The sequence below is a fragment of the Bos grunniens genome, chromosome 9 (genome assembly GCF_055505025.1).
Source record: "Bos grunniens cultivar Pamir isolate PY7600 chromosome 9, Bosgru_T2T1.0, whole genome shotgun sequence".
In the NCBI taxonomy this organism is placed as follows: Eukaryota; Metazoa; Chordata; class Mammalia; order Artiodactyla; family Bovidae; genus Bos; species Bos grunniens.
The window spans coordinates 45,791,753-45,810,952 of NC_141173.1; the positions used below are offsets into that span (position 1 = coordinate 45,791,753).

The 19,200-nt window shown below is 41.4% G+C and overlaps 1 protein-coding gene and 1 long non-coding RNA gene across 7 annotated transcripts in view; one reads left to right on the forward strand and one right to left on the reverse strand.

Moving 5' to 3' along the window:
• LOC147365911 (uncharacterized) overlaps positions 1 to 3,416 on the reverse strand; it is a 64,191-nt gene extending 60,775 nt beyond the window's left edge. The window contains exon 1 of the long non-coding RNA XR_015133023.1: positions 2,908 to 3,416. This is a non-coding gene — a long non-coding RNA (uncharacterized LOC147365911). The remainder of the gene's footprint in view (positions 1 to 2,907) is intronic.
• Positions 3,417 to 3,422: 6 nt separating this feature from the next.
• The window catches only part of POPDC1 (popeye domain cAMP effector 1), a 50,766-nt gene continuing 34,988 nt past the window's right edge, over positions 3,423 to 19,200 (forward strand). For 2 of the 6 annotated variants that reach the window (XR_015133012.1, XM_086317538.1), the window contains exons 1-4: positions 4,146 to 4,204; positions 12,530 to 12,766; positions 16,075 to 16,199; positions 18,741 to 18,928. Coding sequence is in view for 5 of the 6 variants with exons in the window: in XM_086317538.1 (XP_086173664.1) it covers positions 4,198 to 4,204; positions 12,530 to 12,766; positions 16,075 to 16,199; positions 18,741 to 18,928 (557 nt within the window). In the remaining variant the exon portion in view is untranslated. Of the gene's footprint in view, positions 3,670 to 4,124; positions 4,294 to 12,529; positions 12,767 to 16,074; positions 16,200 to 18,740; positions 18,929 to 19,200 lie in introns of those variants that run through there. The other 4 variants (XM_086317536.1, XM_086317535.1, XM_086317534.1 and 1 more) reach the window with 4 other exon arrangements.

Here is a 19,200-nt window from a genome sequence, read left to right on the forward strand (position 1 = left end):
TTCACTTTCACTTTTCACGTTCATGCATTGGAGAAGGAAACGGCAAGCCACTCCAGTGTTCTTGCCTGGAGAATCCCAGGGACGGGGGAACCTGGTGGGCTGCTGTCTATGGGGTTGCACAGAGTCGGACACAACTGAAGTGACTTAGCAGCAGCAGCAACCTGTACTAGCCAGAGCTTTTGCAGAGGAGACAAGTTCCCTACATTTTGCTATTTATGCCTCATATCCTTTTATTCTACATTTCTGTGCAAGCTACCCTTCTGCATCATATTTGTTTTCACACAGTTCTCCGAATCTTTCAATCTGATCTTTCCATGACCAGCAGAAGGAGACCAAGGAGACTAGGGCACTCCCAAACCTGAGTTTTTATGTCTAGAATTCTTATTTCTAATTTTATAGAGCTGGTATTCATATATCAACAGTAAGAAATTTAAAAATAAAATTATGCTTTGAATCCTTAGACAGGGTATAGTGAAGGAGATGGGTTAAATTCAATCCAACCATTCTGTGGAACACAGACTCCAAGAAAACAGGCTCTATCCAAGGCCAAGACTCAAGTTTGATGATATCAAATGCAGTACTCTTTTCATAAAAGTATGCAGTCTTTACATGATTGCCTCGCAGACATCTTATCCTGTTAGGTAAGGAGTGAGGATGTCCTGTAACAGCTGACTCCATAACTACACCTTTGGAGTCTGCCATTCCAGTATGCAAAAGCCAGAACCTGGGCTCTATTTTAGTAAGTATGTGTTTAAATTTTAACATATAATAATCATAGAAAATTTAACAGAAGCAGCAGCAGGAAGAGGGGCAGGAGAGGTTGGAAGATGAATGAAGATGAAGAGGAAAGGAAGGAGAGAGAGGGAGGGAGAAGAGGAGGAAAAAAAGAAAAATCATCTACAACTTCAGTACCCTGAGGTAAGAAATGTAAGTACTTTAACATCCTGGGTGATTTGTAATGTTCTCCACACTCTTGTAACTTGCCTTTTTCTATTTAACATCTTTTTATGGGAGGCAGTCTAGGAAGTGACAGAAGTTGGCAGGAACTGCATAGGTAGTGGACAGGAGCATAAACTCCAGAATTAGACTGCCTGATTCACATCATGGCCCAGCTTCTCATTAGCTGTGTGACCCTGAGCAGCCTACTCGACCTCTCTGTTACCCCAGTTTCCCATCTACAAAATGGAGATAATAATAGTAACTACTTCTTCATAGAGTCCATCATGAGGATTCAGTGGCTTAATATAGCTACTTACATCCACTTATAAAAGTGCCTGGCACAAAGTATACTCTATATCAAGGGGAAGCAAACTTTTTCAGTAAAGAACCAGATAGTAAAAACTTTAGGCTCCGCAAGATCGTATAGTTTCTATCACAACTCCTCAATATAGCCCAAAAGCAGTCATAAATTAATGAGCTTGCTGGGTTCCAATTAAACTTTATGAAGACTGTGCTTGAATTTCATATAATTTTCACATCATGAAATGTTCTTCTTTTGATGATGTCAACCATTAAAAAATGTAAAAACTATCTTAGATGGGTAGTTGGCTGGGTCTCTGGGCCAAAGTTTACTGACCCCTGTTCTGTATAATTTGCAGATATTATTATGTCTGTAATATCTTTCTATGAATTATTTTTAATAGCTGCTTAGAACAATTATAGGTAATTGTTTGGATGACCTAAAATTTACTTAGTCCCCTATGATTAGAATTTAGGTTATTTCCAGTGTTCATTACTATAAGCCATTCTCCAATGATTATCCATGCAAAATCTTTGTGCGCATTTACGATTAAACCTACATCTTAAACTGCATGTAGTGGTAGCTACCAAAATTGCTAGCAGTGCATCTAAAAAAGAAACAGACTCTGAAGAAGTAGCCCTGAAAGTAAATTTTGGATAGATACAGCAAATTTCAAACATGATAGAGAAGGAGGTCTATAAGTAGAATATGTAGCCATACACACAGAACTTGCTCTGTAATACATACTAAGCCTTTTATACATATTGAATCAATTAGTCTCCCAAACAGTCCTGCTGCTGCTACTGCTAAGTCGCTTCTGTCGTGTCCGACTCTGTGGGGCCCCATAGACAGCAGCCCACCAGGCTCCCCCGTCCCTGGGATTCTCCAGGCAAGAACACTGGAGTGGGCTGCCATTGCCTTCTCCGATACATGAAAGTGAAAAGTGAAAGTGAAGTCGCTCAGTCGTGTCCGACTTTTAGCGACCTCATGGACTGCAGCCTACCAGGCTCCTCCGTTCATAGAATTTTCCAGGCAAAAGTACTGGAGTGGGGTGCCATTGCCTTCTCTGAAACAGTCCTGAGACAGGTGCAATGATCATCATCATCATCCCCAAGGTATAAAAGAGGAAACTGAGGCACAGAAAAGCTAAGTAACTTCCCCAAAGCCACACAGAGGGCTGGTGGTAGAGGAAGGATTCTAACCTGGTCTTTGAAGCACTCTGAGCCATGTTCTTGAAGAAGATGCGGCACTGCTTCTCCACTAGACACACCTGGCAAGGGTCCACACCCAAGTACTCACTTTATAATGTGCCCGTGGTCTCTGGAGCATGTTTGGCACACACGAAAGACCTCACACTTTAATACTCGGCACAAACTCTGTCCGTCAATGGAACACTTGGGGTGGAAACTGTGAATGCCCAGCTAATATTCCCCTTTTGTCCTCCAACTCCTCCCCTGTACCTATTTTTCATTAATTTGCCTAGCATTTCTTACCCCCAAACAGTTGTCCTCTATAAACAGTAAAGACTGATTGGGGCATACTTTCATAAGCTGGCTTTTCAAATTAGGGGTCCCGAATCTGCCAAATTCACGTGGCAAATTCCGGTGGAGCTTCGCCTCCAGTGGAGACCTGGCGTTGCCACGGAAATGCAAATTTCAGATCAATACCTTCTTTCGATGGAAACAAAACAGTGGCTGGTGTCGAAGTCTCCCGCGTGGCCCCCCAAGCAGCAGCAGGGCCGGCTCCCCGAGGGCGCCATCCCGCGTCCGCGACGGTGGGGACCAAACCGCCAGCTCCGCCGCCAGGTTCAGACTCCAGAGTTGGGCACTCTCCGGGTCCTTTCGCCTTGTGCTCAGATGCGAGCGACTATCCTAGAAAGGAGTTAGGCGACTTTGTGGGGAAATGATTCTAGTTTTCTTTCTTCTCCTGATTTTTCTCTCTCCTGGGACCCGACCGCTTCGAGTTATCCCCATGAGGATGAACAACCTTCGCCGCTGGCCCCAAGATGTTGCCCGCCCCTCACTCGTGCCCAAACAAGGGCAGAACCCAGAAGAAGAGAGGAAACCAGAAAAGAAAAAGCGGGTGTTTCAAATGGACCACACTTGTGCCGACGCGGCAGCGGAGTTGCAAGAGCCAGGACGGGAATCCTGGCTGAGGCCGGGGACTCCGCCCGCCGGGGGGCGCAGGGACGCCGGGCGCGTGCGCGGTGCGGCCCCAACCCCAGCCGCAGCTGCCGCGATGCCTATTTTAGTCAAAGCCGCTGCCGGCGCCCGGACCCGGCACCGGAGGAGCAGCATCTCAACCCGGGATCGGCTGAGGTTTTCGCGTCGCGCTCCCGTCGGGTGGCCAAGTCTGTGTCCCCCTCAGCCGCCGCTGCTGCACTAAACTTTGGCCAGCTCCGCCCGGGCTCCGCGCCAGGGACGAGCCAGGTAAGGAGCGAGAGGAACAGCTGCCTCGGGCTCCCCCAGGGCGCCCGGTTATTTGCAGGATCGCGCTCTCTAGGCTAAATCGGGAAGTGAAAGTTAGATCCCTGCTCCGCTGGGAGCAACTTTGTCCTCCCGGGCGGTGGCTGCGGGATCTCCGTGCTCCGGACCACTGGGAACCCCGCCCTCTCCTCTCTGGCCGCGCCCTCGTGGGGTTCCCTGTCCTTGGAAGCCGCCCTTCACCCGGGGTCTGGACAGCACGGTCACAAACCTTCAAATGTCAACTGCTGCCACTCGAGTCTGGCAATGCCAGCGTCCTCGGGTGCCCCGGCCCCATCGGGTGTCCGTTCCCGCGGTCTGCTGCCCGTAAGCCCTGGGTGAGCTCAGCCTCTCCACTCCCCGCAACGCTCCCAGGGCTCCCCACCCGCGAACCCAGTACCGCTCTTCCTCACCCTCTGTAGGGCCTCCGGGTCCCACGCGTAGGCAGCGCGCAGCCGGGCCCACCGTGTCGCCCGCCCTGGACTGCCGCTGGGAATGCGAGGTGAGTCAGGGAGCTCACTGCACACCCCTTGGGCCCGAGAGCTTCGGACCAAGAACAGTTGATATGGCCTTTCCTCTTTGAGGAGCGAGGTGAGCCGGGCGCCTGGGGAGTGCAGATGGGTAGGGGACCGGTGATCCACCCGCGCCCTCTCTCCGTCGTTTCGGAGGCTTTGAGAAACCCGATTGTCGGCCAGACAAGTCCCAGAAACTGCTGGCTTTTGAAGCAGGACTAAGTGTGAAAAGACTTAGTAACATAATGCCTTTTACCATTCCGAAAATAAACAAAGGTTCAGTTAGGGTTCTGCAATGAATTGAGCCAGTCTAGGAGCACAACTTTTGCTCATTGTTGTTACCTTTTACATTTCTGCAGTTTGGTAAAGGATTAAGATTAGTTTCACCATCTAGCTACTGAGCCCTGCACACACCTATTTGAAAACCAACAGATCAACAGGACTTTACTAGAACAGGGAATTTAAGAAATTAGACTCCAAGGAAACTAATACAAGAAAGAAAATTGCTCTTGATTTAGTCAGAATTAATGTGAATGCTTATCATTTTACCCGTCTAACCTCTCTCCGTTAGACCCGTGCATTCTCTGCATAAGGATAATTCAGTGTAAGCCACGTGAATCCATTAGGTAGTCGTCAAAAGAAATTGAAACCGGCAAGATCCTATCAATATTTGTTGACAGTAGATCACTGGCATTTCAAAATAGACATACAGAAAAGTATACACAGGTAAATACTAGACCTATAGATAAATAGTAGACATATAAACATACAAGTAAAATGAATCATATGTTAATAACTATATAATATATAGACTATGTATTTTAATAAGGTGTTAATAACTATATAGTATATAGACTATGTATTTTAATAAGGTGTGCTACATCAAAATATGTTATAGGATTAATTCACTTTTTAAAAATCCATGTTACTGTGTCCTTGGTTCTTGGGCTAGTAGATCATCGTTTTCCTGTCATTTTTCTTGACCATAAATTGGTACTTCTAGTTCCACTTGGAGAACTTTTAAAAGCCTGAAATTGAATTACAGTGGATTAATTGACAATACAGGTATAATCATGTGGATGTGAGAGAGAATACGTATTAACTGACTGTGTAAATCTCTATTAGAGCCACAGGCTGTTAAAACTTGAAAAGGTTTCAATGACCATCTAGTCCAGTTGTCTCAATTCTCAGGAAGAAACCCACCCAAAGAGCAGAAGTGACTTTCTCTTACTTAGGTTGGCTTTCCTGGAGCTCATAGTACAGAACCTGACTCTCAACCTCCGGAAGGCTTGGCGGTCTCCTGCCTTTACTACTAGGCTTGGGGAGACTGAAAGGTAATTTCTAAAAGTGTTTGTCATTTTTATATACTTTACATATGGCTTTTACCTCTGCCTCTGGCATTCTCTACAGAGACTAGGCTTGGATATACCTAGATGAATATGACATAGTCTGCCTTGTAGGGAACATAGGGTAATTTGAGGAACAAATGGGACAATGGAAATGAAAACACATTCTAAAATGCAGTAGAAATGGCAGTGAATTTTAGCTTATATGATACTAATGCATAGGCTGATGTTGACATCATGAGTGATAGAGGAATTTAATATCATTCTCCTTCTTGAAAAAATTGTGAGATTAATTCTTATTTGGTTCTTGAAAACAAACTGTATAAATTGAGTTATTAAAATAATGATTCCACCATCCTAAAATGGGCTTGAATAAGCCTATTCAAATCCTTGAAGTATATATTGTACAACAACACAGAACTATAGCCAGTATTTTATGATAACTATAAATGGAGCATAACCTTTAAAAATTGTGAATCACTGTATCATACACTTGTAACATATGATATTGTACATCACGTATACGTCAATTAAAAAGTAGTTGAATTTCTATGATTTCTTTCTTTTCAGAAAATCAATATCTAAGTCAACTATTCCTTATATGTATGAACCGTTTTAGAATTATGAGATGAGATCTTTGACTTGTTTATTTACTGTTTGTAAATTTAGGCATGCGTGTTTTTCTATCGTCTTAAGAGATGTGGAATTCTTTCACATTAATGTATTAATAACATCCTTGAAAAATGGCCAACCTTATACCAATTCATTCTATCACCTGAAACCTTTACTTCAGTATGATGAAAAAGAAAGAAATGGAAACATATGGCTTATTGTGTGAACTTATTGGAAGGAAATTCATATTTTTAAATGAAATGTTTAACATATTTTGGGTCTCCATTTGGAATTCTTTCCCTGAAACAGAACAATTCACTTATTCTGTAAATCTACATAGTTTTTGTCAGGGACCAATTTGTATAATTAATAATAAAATTTTTAAAGTACCAGAGAAGACTGATCATATAGTCGTGAAGTAGTGCCATTTTGTGTTAAGGTTTATGTAAACATGTGTAAAATGTATTTTCTTTGAAATGTATTTGCTACTGATTCTAATATTAAATAGTCAAATGCATACTCATGACCCCTCCTACATATAAAGAACCTGGAAGTTTATTACTTTTCAATTTGTGAGATCCTTCTAACTAGAATTTTTATGGGAAAGAAAGTAAATGTTTAAATTAGAAGGTTAAAGGAGTAAATGTTAACTCTCTCTGTATATATAAATGACTATAGTAATATAGTTATTATGTGTGTATATGTTAATGTCTTCTTCATGGAGCACAGCCTTATCACAGCGAAGGTGCTTGTGTAACTCAATGAAGCTATTAGCCATGCTGTGCAGGGCCACTAAAGTTGACTGGTTCTATGAAGACCTACAATGCTTAGAACTAACACCAAAAAAAGATGTCCTTTTCATCATAGGGGATTGGAATGCAAAAGTAGGAAGTTGAGATATCTGGAATAACAGGCAAGTTTGGCCTTGGAGTACAAAATGAAGCAGGGCAAAAGTTAACAGGGTTTTGTCAAGAGGACATGCTAGTCAGAGCAAACACCCTTTTCCAACAACCCAAGAGAGGAGTCTACACATGGACATCACCAATACCAATCAGTCAATACCAAAATCAGACTGATTATGTTCTTTGCAGTCAAAGATGGAGATGCTGTATATATTCAGCAAAAACAAGACCTGGAGCTGACTGTGGCTCAGATCATGGGCTCCCTATTGCAAAATTCAGGCTTAAGTTGAAGAAAGTAGGCAAAACCAGTAGGCCATTCAGATATGACCTAAATCAAATCCCTTATGATTATACAGTGGAAGTGACAAATAGATTCAAGGGATTAGGTCTGGTAGACAGAGTGCCTGAAGAGCTATGAATGGAGGTTCATAACACTGTACAGGAGGCAGGGACCAAAACCATCCCAAAGAAAGAGAAATGCAAGATGGCAAAGTGGTATTCTGAGGAGGCTTTTCAAACAGCTGACGAAAGAGGAGGAGCAAAAGGCAAAGGAGAAAGGGAAAGATATACCCAACTGAATGCAGAGTTCCAGAGAATAGCAAAGCAAGATTAAAAAAAAAAAAAAAAAACCCTTCTTAAATGAACAATGCAGAGAAACAGAGGAAAACAGAATAAGAAAGACTAGAGATATCTTCAAGAAAATTGGAGATATTAAGGGAACATTTTATGCAAGTTCAGTTCAGTCAGTCACTCAGTCATGTCCAACTCCTTGCAACCCCATGGACTGCAGCTCTCCAGGCTTCCCTGTCCATTACCAACTCCTGGAGCTTGCTCAAACTCATGTCCATCAAGTCAGTTATGCCATCCAACCATCTCATCATCTCTCGTCCCCTTCTCCTTCTGCCTTCAATTTTTCCCAGCATTAGGGTCGTTTCCAGTGAGTCAGTTCTTTGCATCAGTTGGCCAAAGTATTGGAGCTTCAGCTTCTGCATCAGTCCTTCCAATAAACATTCAGGACATGGAAAAACAGACTGGTTCCAAATAGGAAAAGGAGTACGTCAAGGCTGTATACTGTCACCCTGCTTATTTAACTTACATGCAGAGTACATCATGAGAAACACTGGGCTGGAAGAAGCACAAGCTGGAATCAAGATTGCTGGAAGAAATATCAATAACCTCAGATATGCAGATGACACCACATTTATGGCAGAAAGTGAAGAGGAACTAAAAAGCCTCTTGATGAAAGTGAAAGAGGAGAGTGAAAAAGTTGGCTTAAAGCTCAACATTCAGAAAACAAAGATCATGGCATCTGGTCCCATCACTTCATGGCAAATAGATAGGGAAACAGTGGAAACAGTGTCAGACTTTATTTTGGGGGGGTTCCAAAATCACATGGTTGCAGATGGTGATTGCAACCATGAAATTAAAAGACACTTACTACATGGAAGGAAAGTTATGACCAACCTAGACAGCATATTGAAAAGCAGAAACATTACTTTGTCAGCAAAGGTCCATCTAGTCAAGGCTATGGTTTTTCCAATGGTCATGTATGGATATGAGAGTTGGACTGTAAAGAAAGCTGAGCACCAAAGAATTGATGCTTTTGAACTGTGGTGTTGGAGAGGACTCTTGAGAGTCTCTTGGACTGCAAGGAAATCCAACCAGTCCATCCTAAAGGAAATCAGTCCTGGGTGTTCATTGGAAGGACTGATGCTGAAGCTGAAACTCCAATACTTTGGCCACCTGATGCGGAGAGCTGACTCATTTGAAAAGACCCTGATGCTGGGAAAGATTGAGGGCAGGAGGAGAAGGGGATGACAGAGGATGAGATTGTTAGATGGCATCACTGACACAATGGACATGGGTTTGGGTGGACTCTGGGAGTTGGTGATGCACAGGGAGGCCTGGTGTGCTGCAGTACATGGGGTCGCAAAAAGTCAGACACTGAAATGAATTTCCTTTAGGACCGACTGGGGACTCTTAAGAGTCTCTTCCAACACCACAGTTCAAAAGCATCAATTCTTCATCACTCAGTTTTCTTTATGGGCCAATTCTCACATCCATACATAACCACTGGAAAAACCATAGCTTTGACTAGATGGATCTTTGTTGGCAAAGCAGTGACTCTGTTTTTTAATATACTGTCTAGGTTGGTCATAGCTTTTCTTTCAGGGAGCAAGAGTCTTTTGATATCATGGCTGCAGTCCCATCTGCAGTGATTTTGGAGCCCAAGAAAATGAAGTCTATCACTGTTTCCATTGTTTCTCCATCTATTGGCCATGGAGTGATGGAACCAGATGCCATGATCTTAGTTTTCTGAATGTTGAGTTTTAAGCCAGCTTTTCCACTCTGTCTTTACTTTCATTAAGAGGCTTTTTAGTGCCTTTCACTTTCTGTCATAAGGGTGGTGTCATTTGCATATCTGAGTTTATTGATATTTCTCCTGGCAATCTTGATTCCAGCTTGAGTGCAATGGTGGGCACAATAAAGGACTGAAATGGTAAGGACCTAACAGAAACAGAAGAGACTAAAAAGAGGTGGCAAGAATACACAGAAGAACATTACAGAAAACGTCTTAATGACCTGGATAACCACAATGGTGTGGTCACTCGCCTAAAGCCAGACATCCTAGAATGTGACGTCAACTCTACATAAAGCATTACTACAAACAAAGCTAGTGGAGGTGACGGAATTTCAGCTGAGTTATTTAAGATCCTAAAAGATAGTGCTGTTAAAGTGCTCTACTCAATAGCTCATCAATTTTTGAAAACTCAGCAGTGGTCACAGGACAGGTAAAGGTCAGTTTTCATTCCAAACCCAAAGAAGGGCGATGCCAAAGGATGTTTGGGCTTCCCTTGTGGCTCAGATGGTAAAAATCCACCTGCAGTGCGGGAAACCTGGGTTTGATCCCTGGGTTGGGAATATCCCCTGGAGGAGGGCATGGTAACCTATTTCGGTATTCTTGCCTGGAGAATCCCCATGCACAGAGGAGCCTGGTGGGCTACAGTCCATGGAGTTGCAAAGAGTCGGACATGACTGAGTGACTAAGCACAGCACAGCAAAGAATATTCAAACTATTGTACTATTACATTCATTTCACATGTTCACAAGGTTATACTCAAAATTCTTCAAGCTAGGCTTCAGCAGTATGTGAATCAAGAACTTCTAGATATACAAGCTGGGTTTCAAAGAGGCAGAGGAACCAGAGATCAAATTGCCAACATTCACTGGAATCATGGAGAAAACAAGGGAGTTCCAGAAAAACATCTACTTTTGTTTCATTGACTACACTAAAGCCTTTGACTGTATGGATGACAACAAACTGTGGAAAATTCTTCAAAAGATGGGAATACCAGACCACCTGTCCTGTCTCCTGAGAAACCTATATGCAGCTGAAGAAGCAATAGTTAGAACCAGACATGGTTCAAATTTGGGAAAGGAGTACATCAAGGCTGTATATTGTCACCCTGCTTATTTAACTTATATGCAAAGTACATCATATGAAACGCCAGGCTGGATGAATCACAAGCTGGAATTAAGATTGCCAGGAGAAATATCAACAACCTCAGAAATATCAACAATCTGCAGATGGTATGACTCTAATGGCAGAAAATATAGAAGAACTAAAGAGCCTCATGATGAGGGTGAAAGAGAAGAGTGGAAAAGCAGGCTTAAAATTCAACATTCTAAAAACAAACATCATGGCATCTGGTTCCATAACTTCATGGCAAATAGAGGGGGAAAAGTAGAAGCAGTGACAGATCTTATTCTCTTGGGCTCCAAAATCACTGCAGATGGTGACTGCGCCATGAAATTAAAAGATGCTTGCTCCTTGGAAGGAAAGCTATGACAAACTTAGACAGTGTATTAAAAAACAGAGACATCACATTGCGGACAAAGGTCCATGTAGTCAAAGCTATGGTTTTTCCAGTAGTCATGTACGGATGTGAGAGTTGGTCCATGAAGAAGGCTGAGCACCAAAGAATTGATGATATTGAATTGTGGTTCTGGAGAAGACTCTTGAGAGTCTCTTGGTCTGCAAGGAGATCAAAGTGGTCAATCTTAAAGGAAATCAACCCTGAATATTCATTGGAAGGACTAATACTGAAGCTGAAGCTCCTGTACTTTGTCCACCTGATGGGAAGCGCTGACTCACTGGAAAAGACCCTGATGCTGGGAAGGATTGAAGGCAAAAGGAGAAGGGGGTGGTAGAGGATGAGCTGGTTAGACAGAATCACTGACTCAATGGACGTGAATTTGAGCAAACCCCAGAAGATAGTGGAGGACAGAGAAGACTGGAGTGCTACAGTGCAAGGGGTCACAAAGAGTTAGACATGACTTAGTGACTGAACAACAGTATGATAATGTAGTACATACGTATATATGGTATAGTGATTAACAACAGCATTAGTGGTAAAGAATCCACCTGCCAATGCAGGAGATGCAAAAAATGCAGGTTTGATCCCTAGGTCGGGAACATCCCCTGGAGTAGGAAATATCATGCTACTCCCATTTTCTTGCCTGGAAAATTACATGGACATAGGAGCCTGACACGGAGAAGGCAATGGCAACCCACTCCAGTACTTTTGCCTGGAAAATCCCGTGGACGGAGGAGCCTGGTAGGCTGCAGTCCATGGGGTCGCTAGAGTCGGACATGACTGAGCAACTTAACTTTCCCTTTTCACTTTCATGCATTGGAGAAGGAAATGGCAACCCACTCCAGTGTGCTTGCCTGGAGAATCCCAGGGACGGGGGAGCCTGGTGGGCTGCCGTCTATGGGGTCGCACAGAGTTGGACACAACTGAAGCGACTTAGCAGCAGCAGCAGCAGCAGGAGCCTGACAGGCTGCAGTCCATGGGGTTACAAAGAGTCAGACATGACTTAGCAACTAATCAACAACAAAACATCCTAACCCTTCAAATAGTAAATAACAAGGTGTTAATTTTTCAAAGTATTCAGAAAACCCATTTTCTAGTCATTTTTCCTGTGTTTGGATTCAGTGTCTCTAATGGCAGCATAATAGAAAACTATATTAAATAACTTTTAAATTGCTGTGGTTTATGAATATTGGTGATTGTTTATAGGCTAATTAAATCCCTCCTTCCTCTCTACCCCACCAAGTATGTTTAGATACAAACATATTAATAGGTAAATGTAGATATGTATAGGTATATACATCAGGGAATAGTTATGCACTATCCTAAGTATTTTATGTATTTCATCATAAAGTCAGTGAAGTATTATCATCATTAACAGATAAGAAAATGGATACATTTAATGTATGACAGAGTGGGAACTTGAACCTAGGTCTGTCTAATTCATAAGCACCAGACAAGTCTATTTACCAACATCTAGTTCACAGAAATAATTTTGGTATAATTTAATACCCATGGGGGTGGGTGATAAGATACAGCTGTCATTTTTTGACTGTCCTTTCGTTTTTTCATTTTTACAGGAATTTTCAAGATGAATTATACAGAGTCCAGCCCACTGGCAGAAGCAACTGCAATAGGTTTTACACCTGAGTTAGAAAGAATCCTACCTGTGCCTTCCAATGAGACCACTTGTGAAAACTGGAGAGAGATACATCATCTAGTTTTTCATGTAGCAAATATTTTTTTCGCAATTGGATTGGTTATTCCAACTACACTTCACCTTCATATGATACTTCTTAGGGGGCTGTTAGCTGTAGGTAAGATACTTAACTGATGTTATATAAAATTTTTCTATAACTTGCATCTGATGGGCTTTGTCTTAGAGAGGGTCTATAGCATACTAAAACTATGAGCCTTCATTAGCAAATTAGCAGTACATTGAGTAAGTTAGAACATAGGCCTTCACCCTTTTGTACTTTAGATAAAGCTAACAACATGTTCATATGTTGTTTAGATTTTCCAGACATCAGAAATCCATTTGTGTTTAAGAGTGCAAACTTTGGAGCCAGACTGTGTTATTACAATACTGGTTCCAGCACTTGCCAACTGTTATTAACTGGGGCAATAGCCTTTCTATAGCTCAGTTTCCCCAGGTGTCACTAAGGGTAAAAATAATACCACCTCCTGGGGTTTGAGAATTAGGTGAGTGTTTATGAGTGTGTGTGTATATGTGATATTTGACTTACAATAGTGCCTGGCATATAGTAAATACTCTATAGTTTTAACTATCATTTGAATATTCGTTTACTTGCTTGGAGCAGTAAAGCAACCCTGGGAATAAAAATAGTTGCCCAGACACAATAGTTAAAATAAAATTTTAGGGAGATACTCTGTGAACCCTGATGAAGCAAGTTAAATTAATCTATATCAAAATACTAAAACAGACGAATTTACCATTTTAGCCAGTGATTCTGGACAAGTTACTCTCTATGTGATTATGTCCCTGGTGATTCATTTATTCAGATGCATTTTTGAGCATGTGTAAACTGTCAGACAGAAAGTGAACAATGAAGTCTGCATCCTTGAGAAAGACACTCTTTGGGGGGCCAGAGAGAAACAGGTGGGCAGTCACATAGGACACATCAGAGGCTGTGATGCAGGTGGGCGTTCCAGTGCCAGGGAGAAACGGACAGGGTGATGGGCTCAGCAGGAAAGCAGACCAGGGTGCACTGCAGAGACAGCAGTGGAGCTGGCTTTGGGAAGATGAAGGATTCCTCATCTCACACTCAAAGGATTCCTTTGAGTGTGAGTATGTGTGGTATCCAGGTAAAAGGACAGGAGAGGGAGATCCAGCACATTGAGGGAGGATGAAAAGTAGCTCACTGTGCCTGAAATATACGATAACGACAAGGAAGGGTCAAAGAAAATGCTGGAAGGATGGCTGGAAGGTAGGGTTCTGTGGCTGTTACCTCTGGGTCAGGTAGGGATTATAGCAGGAGGAACAGTATTGAGGGAAGAAATAAAACCACACTGTATAAAAAAGCAAAAGCTAATTATGACTTTTAAGACAGAACTTTGGAGGTGGAACAGACCAAGGGAGATCACCTAGTCCAACACTGTAGAAATAAAGCAACTGAGGCCTGGGATAAATCAAATCAATCATCCAAGGTTAAGACCAGAGAACACTAGCCAAACCAGGACTATAATTCGGGTCCTCCAGCTTCCCAGTCAGTCCTTCCATCATGTTATCCTGTCTCCTTTAAGTAATAAGATTTTACATGACTTCAGTATTTGCTATGGCAACCCACTCCAATATTCTTGCCTGGAGAATCCCATAAACAGAGGAGCCTGGTGAGCTACAGTCCACAGCGTCACAAAGAGTCGGACGTGACTGAGCGACTTCACTCACTCACTATCTAAAGAAGATTAAAATTTTTACACTTTGGGTTATTATTCAGGTCCTCCACATCACTTTAATGAAATTTTAAAATTGCAAGTGAATAACTTTTTTAAAAAGGAAGATTTAGTTTTTCCGTGTGTATGTGCTGTTGATATATTTGTACTGATAACTGATATGGATAATTTTAAATTTAAAATATATACTGATTCTTCCATCATAAAACCAATCAAAAGAAATTGCAAATTTGCATAAATCTTTTGGAAAACAGTCCTTTAATGTCATCAGAGTCTATAAAGCTTATTCCCTTAGCTCACTGTTGGGTCATCCACCCTAAGCAAGTAGTCACAAGAACAGATACATTTTTATATATAAAGCTGCTTTTATAAAAAAATGACAGGGACTTCCCTGGTAGTGCAGTAACTAAGACTCTGCACTCCCAATGCAAGGGGCTCAGGTTTGACCCTGGTCAGGAAAATAGATCCTGCATGCCACAACTAAGACGTGCTGCAGCCAAAATAAATAATTTTTTTAAATTACAGCAAAATATTTCACCTGTCCACCAGCAGGGAGATAGTTAAATAAATTATGGTTTATCAGTTAACAATCAATTAAAACTATGTATTCAGTTTAGTTCAGTTCAGTTGCTCAGTCGTGTCCGACTCTTTGTGACCTCATGAATCGCAGCACGCCAGGCCTCCCTGTCCATCACCAACTCCCAGAGTTCACTCAAACTCATGTCCATCGAGTCGGTGATACCATCAGCCATCTCATCCTCCGTCGTCCCCTTCTTCTCCTGCCCCCAATCCCTCCCAGCATCAGGGTCTTTTTCAGTGACACAACTCTTCGCATGAGGTAGCCAAAGTATTGGAGTTTCAGCTTCAGCATCAGTCCTTCCAATGAACACCTAGGACTGATCTCCTTTAGGATGGACTGGTTGGATCTCCTTGCAGTCCAAGGGACTCTCAAGAGTCTTCTCCAACACCACAGTTCAAAAGCATCAATTCTTCAGTGCTCAGCTTTCTTTACAGTCCAACTCTCACATTCATACATGACCCCTGGAAAAACCATAGCCTTGACTAGATGGACCTTTTTTGGCAAAGTAATGAGAATCCCAGGGATGGGGGAGCCTGGTGGGCTGCCGTCTATGGGGTCGCACAGAGTCGGACACGACTGAAGCGACTTAGCAGCAGGTTGGTCATAACTTTCCTTCCAAGGAGTAAGCGTCTATTAATTTCATGACTGCAATCACCATCTGCAGTGATTTTGGAGCCCCAAAAAATAAAGTCTGACACAGTTTCCACATCTATTTCCCATGAAGTGATATGAAGTGCTTTAATGAAATGAGAAAATCACTGCAATAAATAAAAAAGTAAGTTTTAAATTGTAGATTCATTAGGTTTCCCATCAGTTAAAAATACAGAAACACTATGAGTCAGTATTAACTATCATCAGTGGCTATCTTTTAAGTAGCAGAATTATGAGGTTCTGTTCTCCTTTTAAAAATGATTTTTATACTTTACAAGTTTTCTGCAACAACATGTGGTTTGGTTTGGTAATCAAACAAAAACCAAAATGTGACAAAGTGATATTTGACAGGTATTTCCAAGATGTGTTTGGTTTATTTCATATACAGAGGATGACAAATGTATTAAGCTACATGCTGAAGCTAGAAGACAAGCTTATTAAGCTACAAGATATCTAACATGCCCACTTCGTGGTTCACAGGATGTGCCCTTTATGTCGTCTGGGCCACTCTCTACCGATGTGCCTTGGATATCATGATCTGGAACTCAGTGTTCCTGGGGATCAACATTCTGCATCTTTCATATCTTTTGTACAAGAAAAGACCGGTAATTACTAACAATTAATTGAATAGTAAGAGATTTTAAAGCTAATCAAGTACTTTGTTCATATTTGAGAATGAGCATCTAATATCTTTAGGCCCTTTAATATCATTTTTCTGAAGATGAGACGTTTTGTGTATATATGCCTGAAAATGAAATATTTGAATATCATGAAATTTGTTCCAAAACGAGTTTTTAAAACATTTTTAATCATTAGGGCAATTTAGACATGAAAGAACATGACAGTATTCTTTCTTTTTAGTCGTAAGTTCATTATTTCTTCTTCCTATTGATGTTCAAATGTCATTTGGTAATATCTTTGCCTAGTTATAAAATTAAGTGCTCATAGACAACTTTCAGAACACACTAATGATTTACAAATAGCTCATGTTATGTTTTATGCTAGTTTTTAAATGTAATAGCTTTTTTTTTTCCTATGTCCAAAATACTCATTTAAGGAAATCACCATTTTCAGTGAGTTGTAATGAAAACAGTAATATCTAATTTTTTCTTTTCCAATCCAATTTATCTTGCTGTGTTTCCTTGGTCATACCAAGAACAAATTGATGCTAACAGAAAAGGAAAATAGCATGGCCTCTAGCAATCACTGCATAGCTGTTTGTTGACTGGTGACTGTCAAAGCACATACAAATATTCAGTAGAGCAAAAGACAACATGCTTGCTCTAATCTTATGTTCAAGGCCAGACATGCACATAGAAAAGTGTTAGAAACGATAATTCTTAGGAAGTGACAATTTCCCTGATACAGATTGATATGTGTCATAGACATTCCACTAGATTGTGACCTCCTCAAACATTGTAACCCACTCTGTTTTGCTTACTGTACTAGTCAGTTTTCACTACGTGATGCTGTTTAACAGTCTGAAAGTCTCAGTGCCATATAATAGCAACACCTTTTTTCTTCACTCACCTAATATATGGACTGTGGCAGCTGTGTACAGCTGTAATTCTATTCCACGTGTCTTCTTCATTTCAGGGCTCTGCTGAAGCAGCAGGTTCTATTTGGACATGCATTGTCACGGCAGAGAGAAAAATAGAACAAAAGAAACACTTACTGTTTCTTAAAACTTCTGCTCAGAAGGAGCATATATCCATTCTGCTTGCCAGAGCAACTGACATGACCAAGCCTGATGATGTGGAGTAGGATGGGGTAAGAGGATATACGATCCTCTTTCAGGGGTGGAAGCAGCCAGGAGCTGCACACAATGGGATCATCTACCACACTTACTGTTGTGTTCCCTGTTACAGCCAAGCATGGCTGGCACGTAACTGGTGCTCAAGAAAACCTGTGACAACTGAATGCTTTCAAAGAGAGGAATTTATAGTGCTTCATGGAAGAACTGGGGCTTGAGCTAAGGCTGGCCGGATGAGCTGATTATGAATTTAAGTCAGTTTTTTCAGTTCATATGTTCATCGTGCCACACTGGCTAGTGTGCATGCTGAAAGTGAGACATCTATGAATTAAACACTCATTATGAAAGCTCTAGAGTGGAGAAGGTAGATGATAGTAATAATAAGGATTTCAGCTTCTCAATATCAGAACTTACTAGAATCCCACGTTCTGAATGTAAGATTCAGTAGTCATTGATGTGATAGTGCCACCAAGGAAGTAAATCACTCAGTATCTGTGCTTTTGTTTCTTCTCAGGCTATAAGCCTATCTTTTTGAAAAATATAAATGCTAATTCTTCATTAAAATGAAACAGCAGGAAAGTGAGTGTGTCAGAAAGGCTGCAAGTAACATCTGAGCAGCCCTGATCTCCTGGGTTTGTAGCTTCATGGCATAGCTGCCACAGATTTCATTGAGATGGATGATCACTTGAACATAAAAGTTCATTTGCATGCAGTACAGATTTCCCAGACTAATGCTGGGCATACAGATAGGCTTGACTTGGCCTTGGATAGTCTGACAACAGAGGCGACTGAGCCATTTGAAGTTTACATTCTTCACTTTGCTTAGGAATAAATACATGAGAAGTAGTAATTACAGCTAAGGATATTTGATTTCCTGTATTAACTCACTGGATAATAATTGCACATAAGTAAAACATTTAATGCATCAATCTTCGTAAATTTATTTCCAAGTTGATTCCTAATTTATGTACTTATTTCCTTGCTGTAATATTTCAGAGTTAGTGTAACTTCCTTCTGTGAAACAGAAATGTTCTAAAATGAAAAGCTTTTATTAATATGTTATTTATAGAAAATGCTAAGATGGGCAAGGTGAATCCTGTGACAACAATCAGAACCTCCACGGTTGCTTGACAGTGCATAGAAGGAGATGTAATCAACGGTGCAGATCTTCACCATATGCTGTCCGAGTTCAGCTTAACTGCAAACGTGCCCTTTTAGCATCTAAACTTACATCACCACTTACTCTCGGTGTCAGATTCCACTGACCAAAATATAGAAGGGTGATGGCATATATTGCAGATCCATTTATTCTGAAAACTCTACTTAGACCACAGCAGCTGATGTTTCGGGGTTGCTGCATTAGATGTGGCATTCGGTCACTGCTTCCTTTCAGGTAAAGATCGAAAAGGAACTCAAAAGCATCTACCGGCGATTGTTTGAACCCCTCCGTGTGTCTCCAGATTTATTCAGAAGATTAACTGGACAGTTTTGCATGATCCAAACATTGAAAAAGGGCGAAAGCTATGCTGTAGAGGAGCTAACCTCAGTTGACGACCGTCTGAGTATTCTCCTGAAAGGAAAGTAAGTGCTCTATGGAAATCAAAATGCCTTGTTTGCCTGGAATCTTCTGGCCTCTGGGTAGGAAATGAAAGAAAGGGAATGTTGCCAACTAATGGAGTAAGTGGTCATGGAGGTAAATTTTCATCTGGACAACTGCATTATAGAATGTTAGAGAGTAACGTGGTAAAGTTACGTAGGATTTATCTCAGTGAATCATGTTGCTATCAGGATTTTTACTTGTGAATAATTTTCACCTTTTTAGTAAGTTTAATGAGGCAGAACTGAAATAGGTT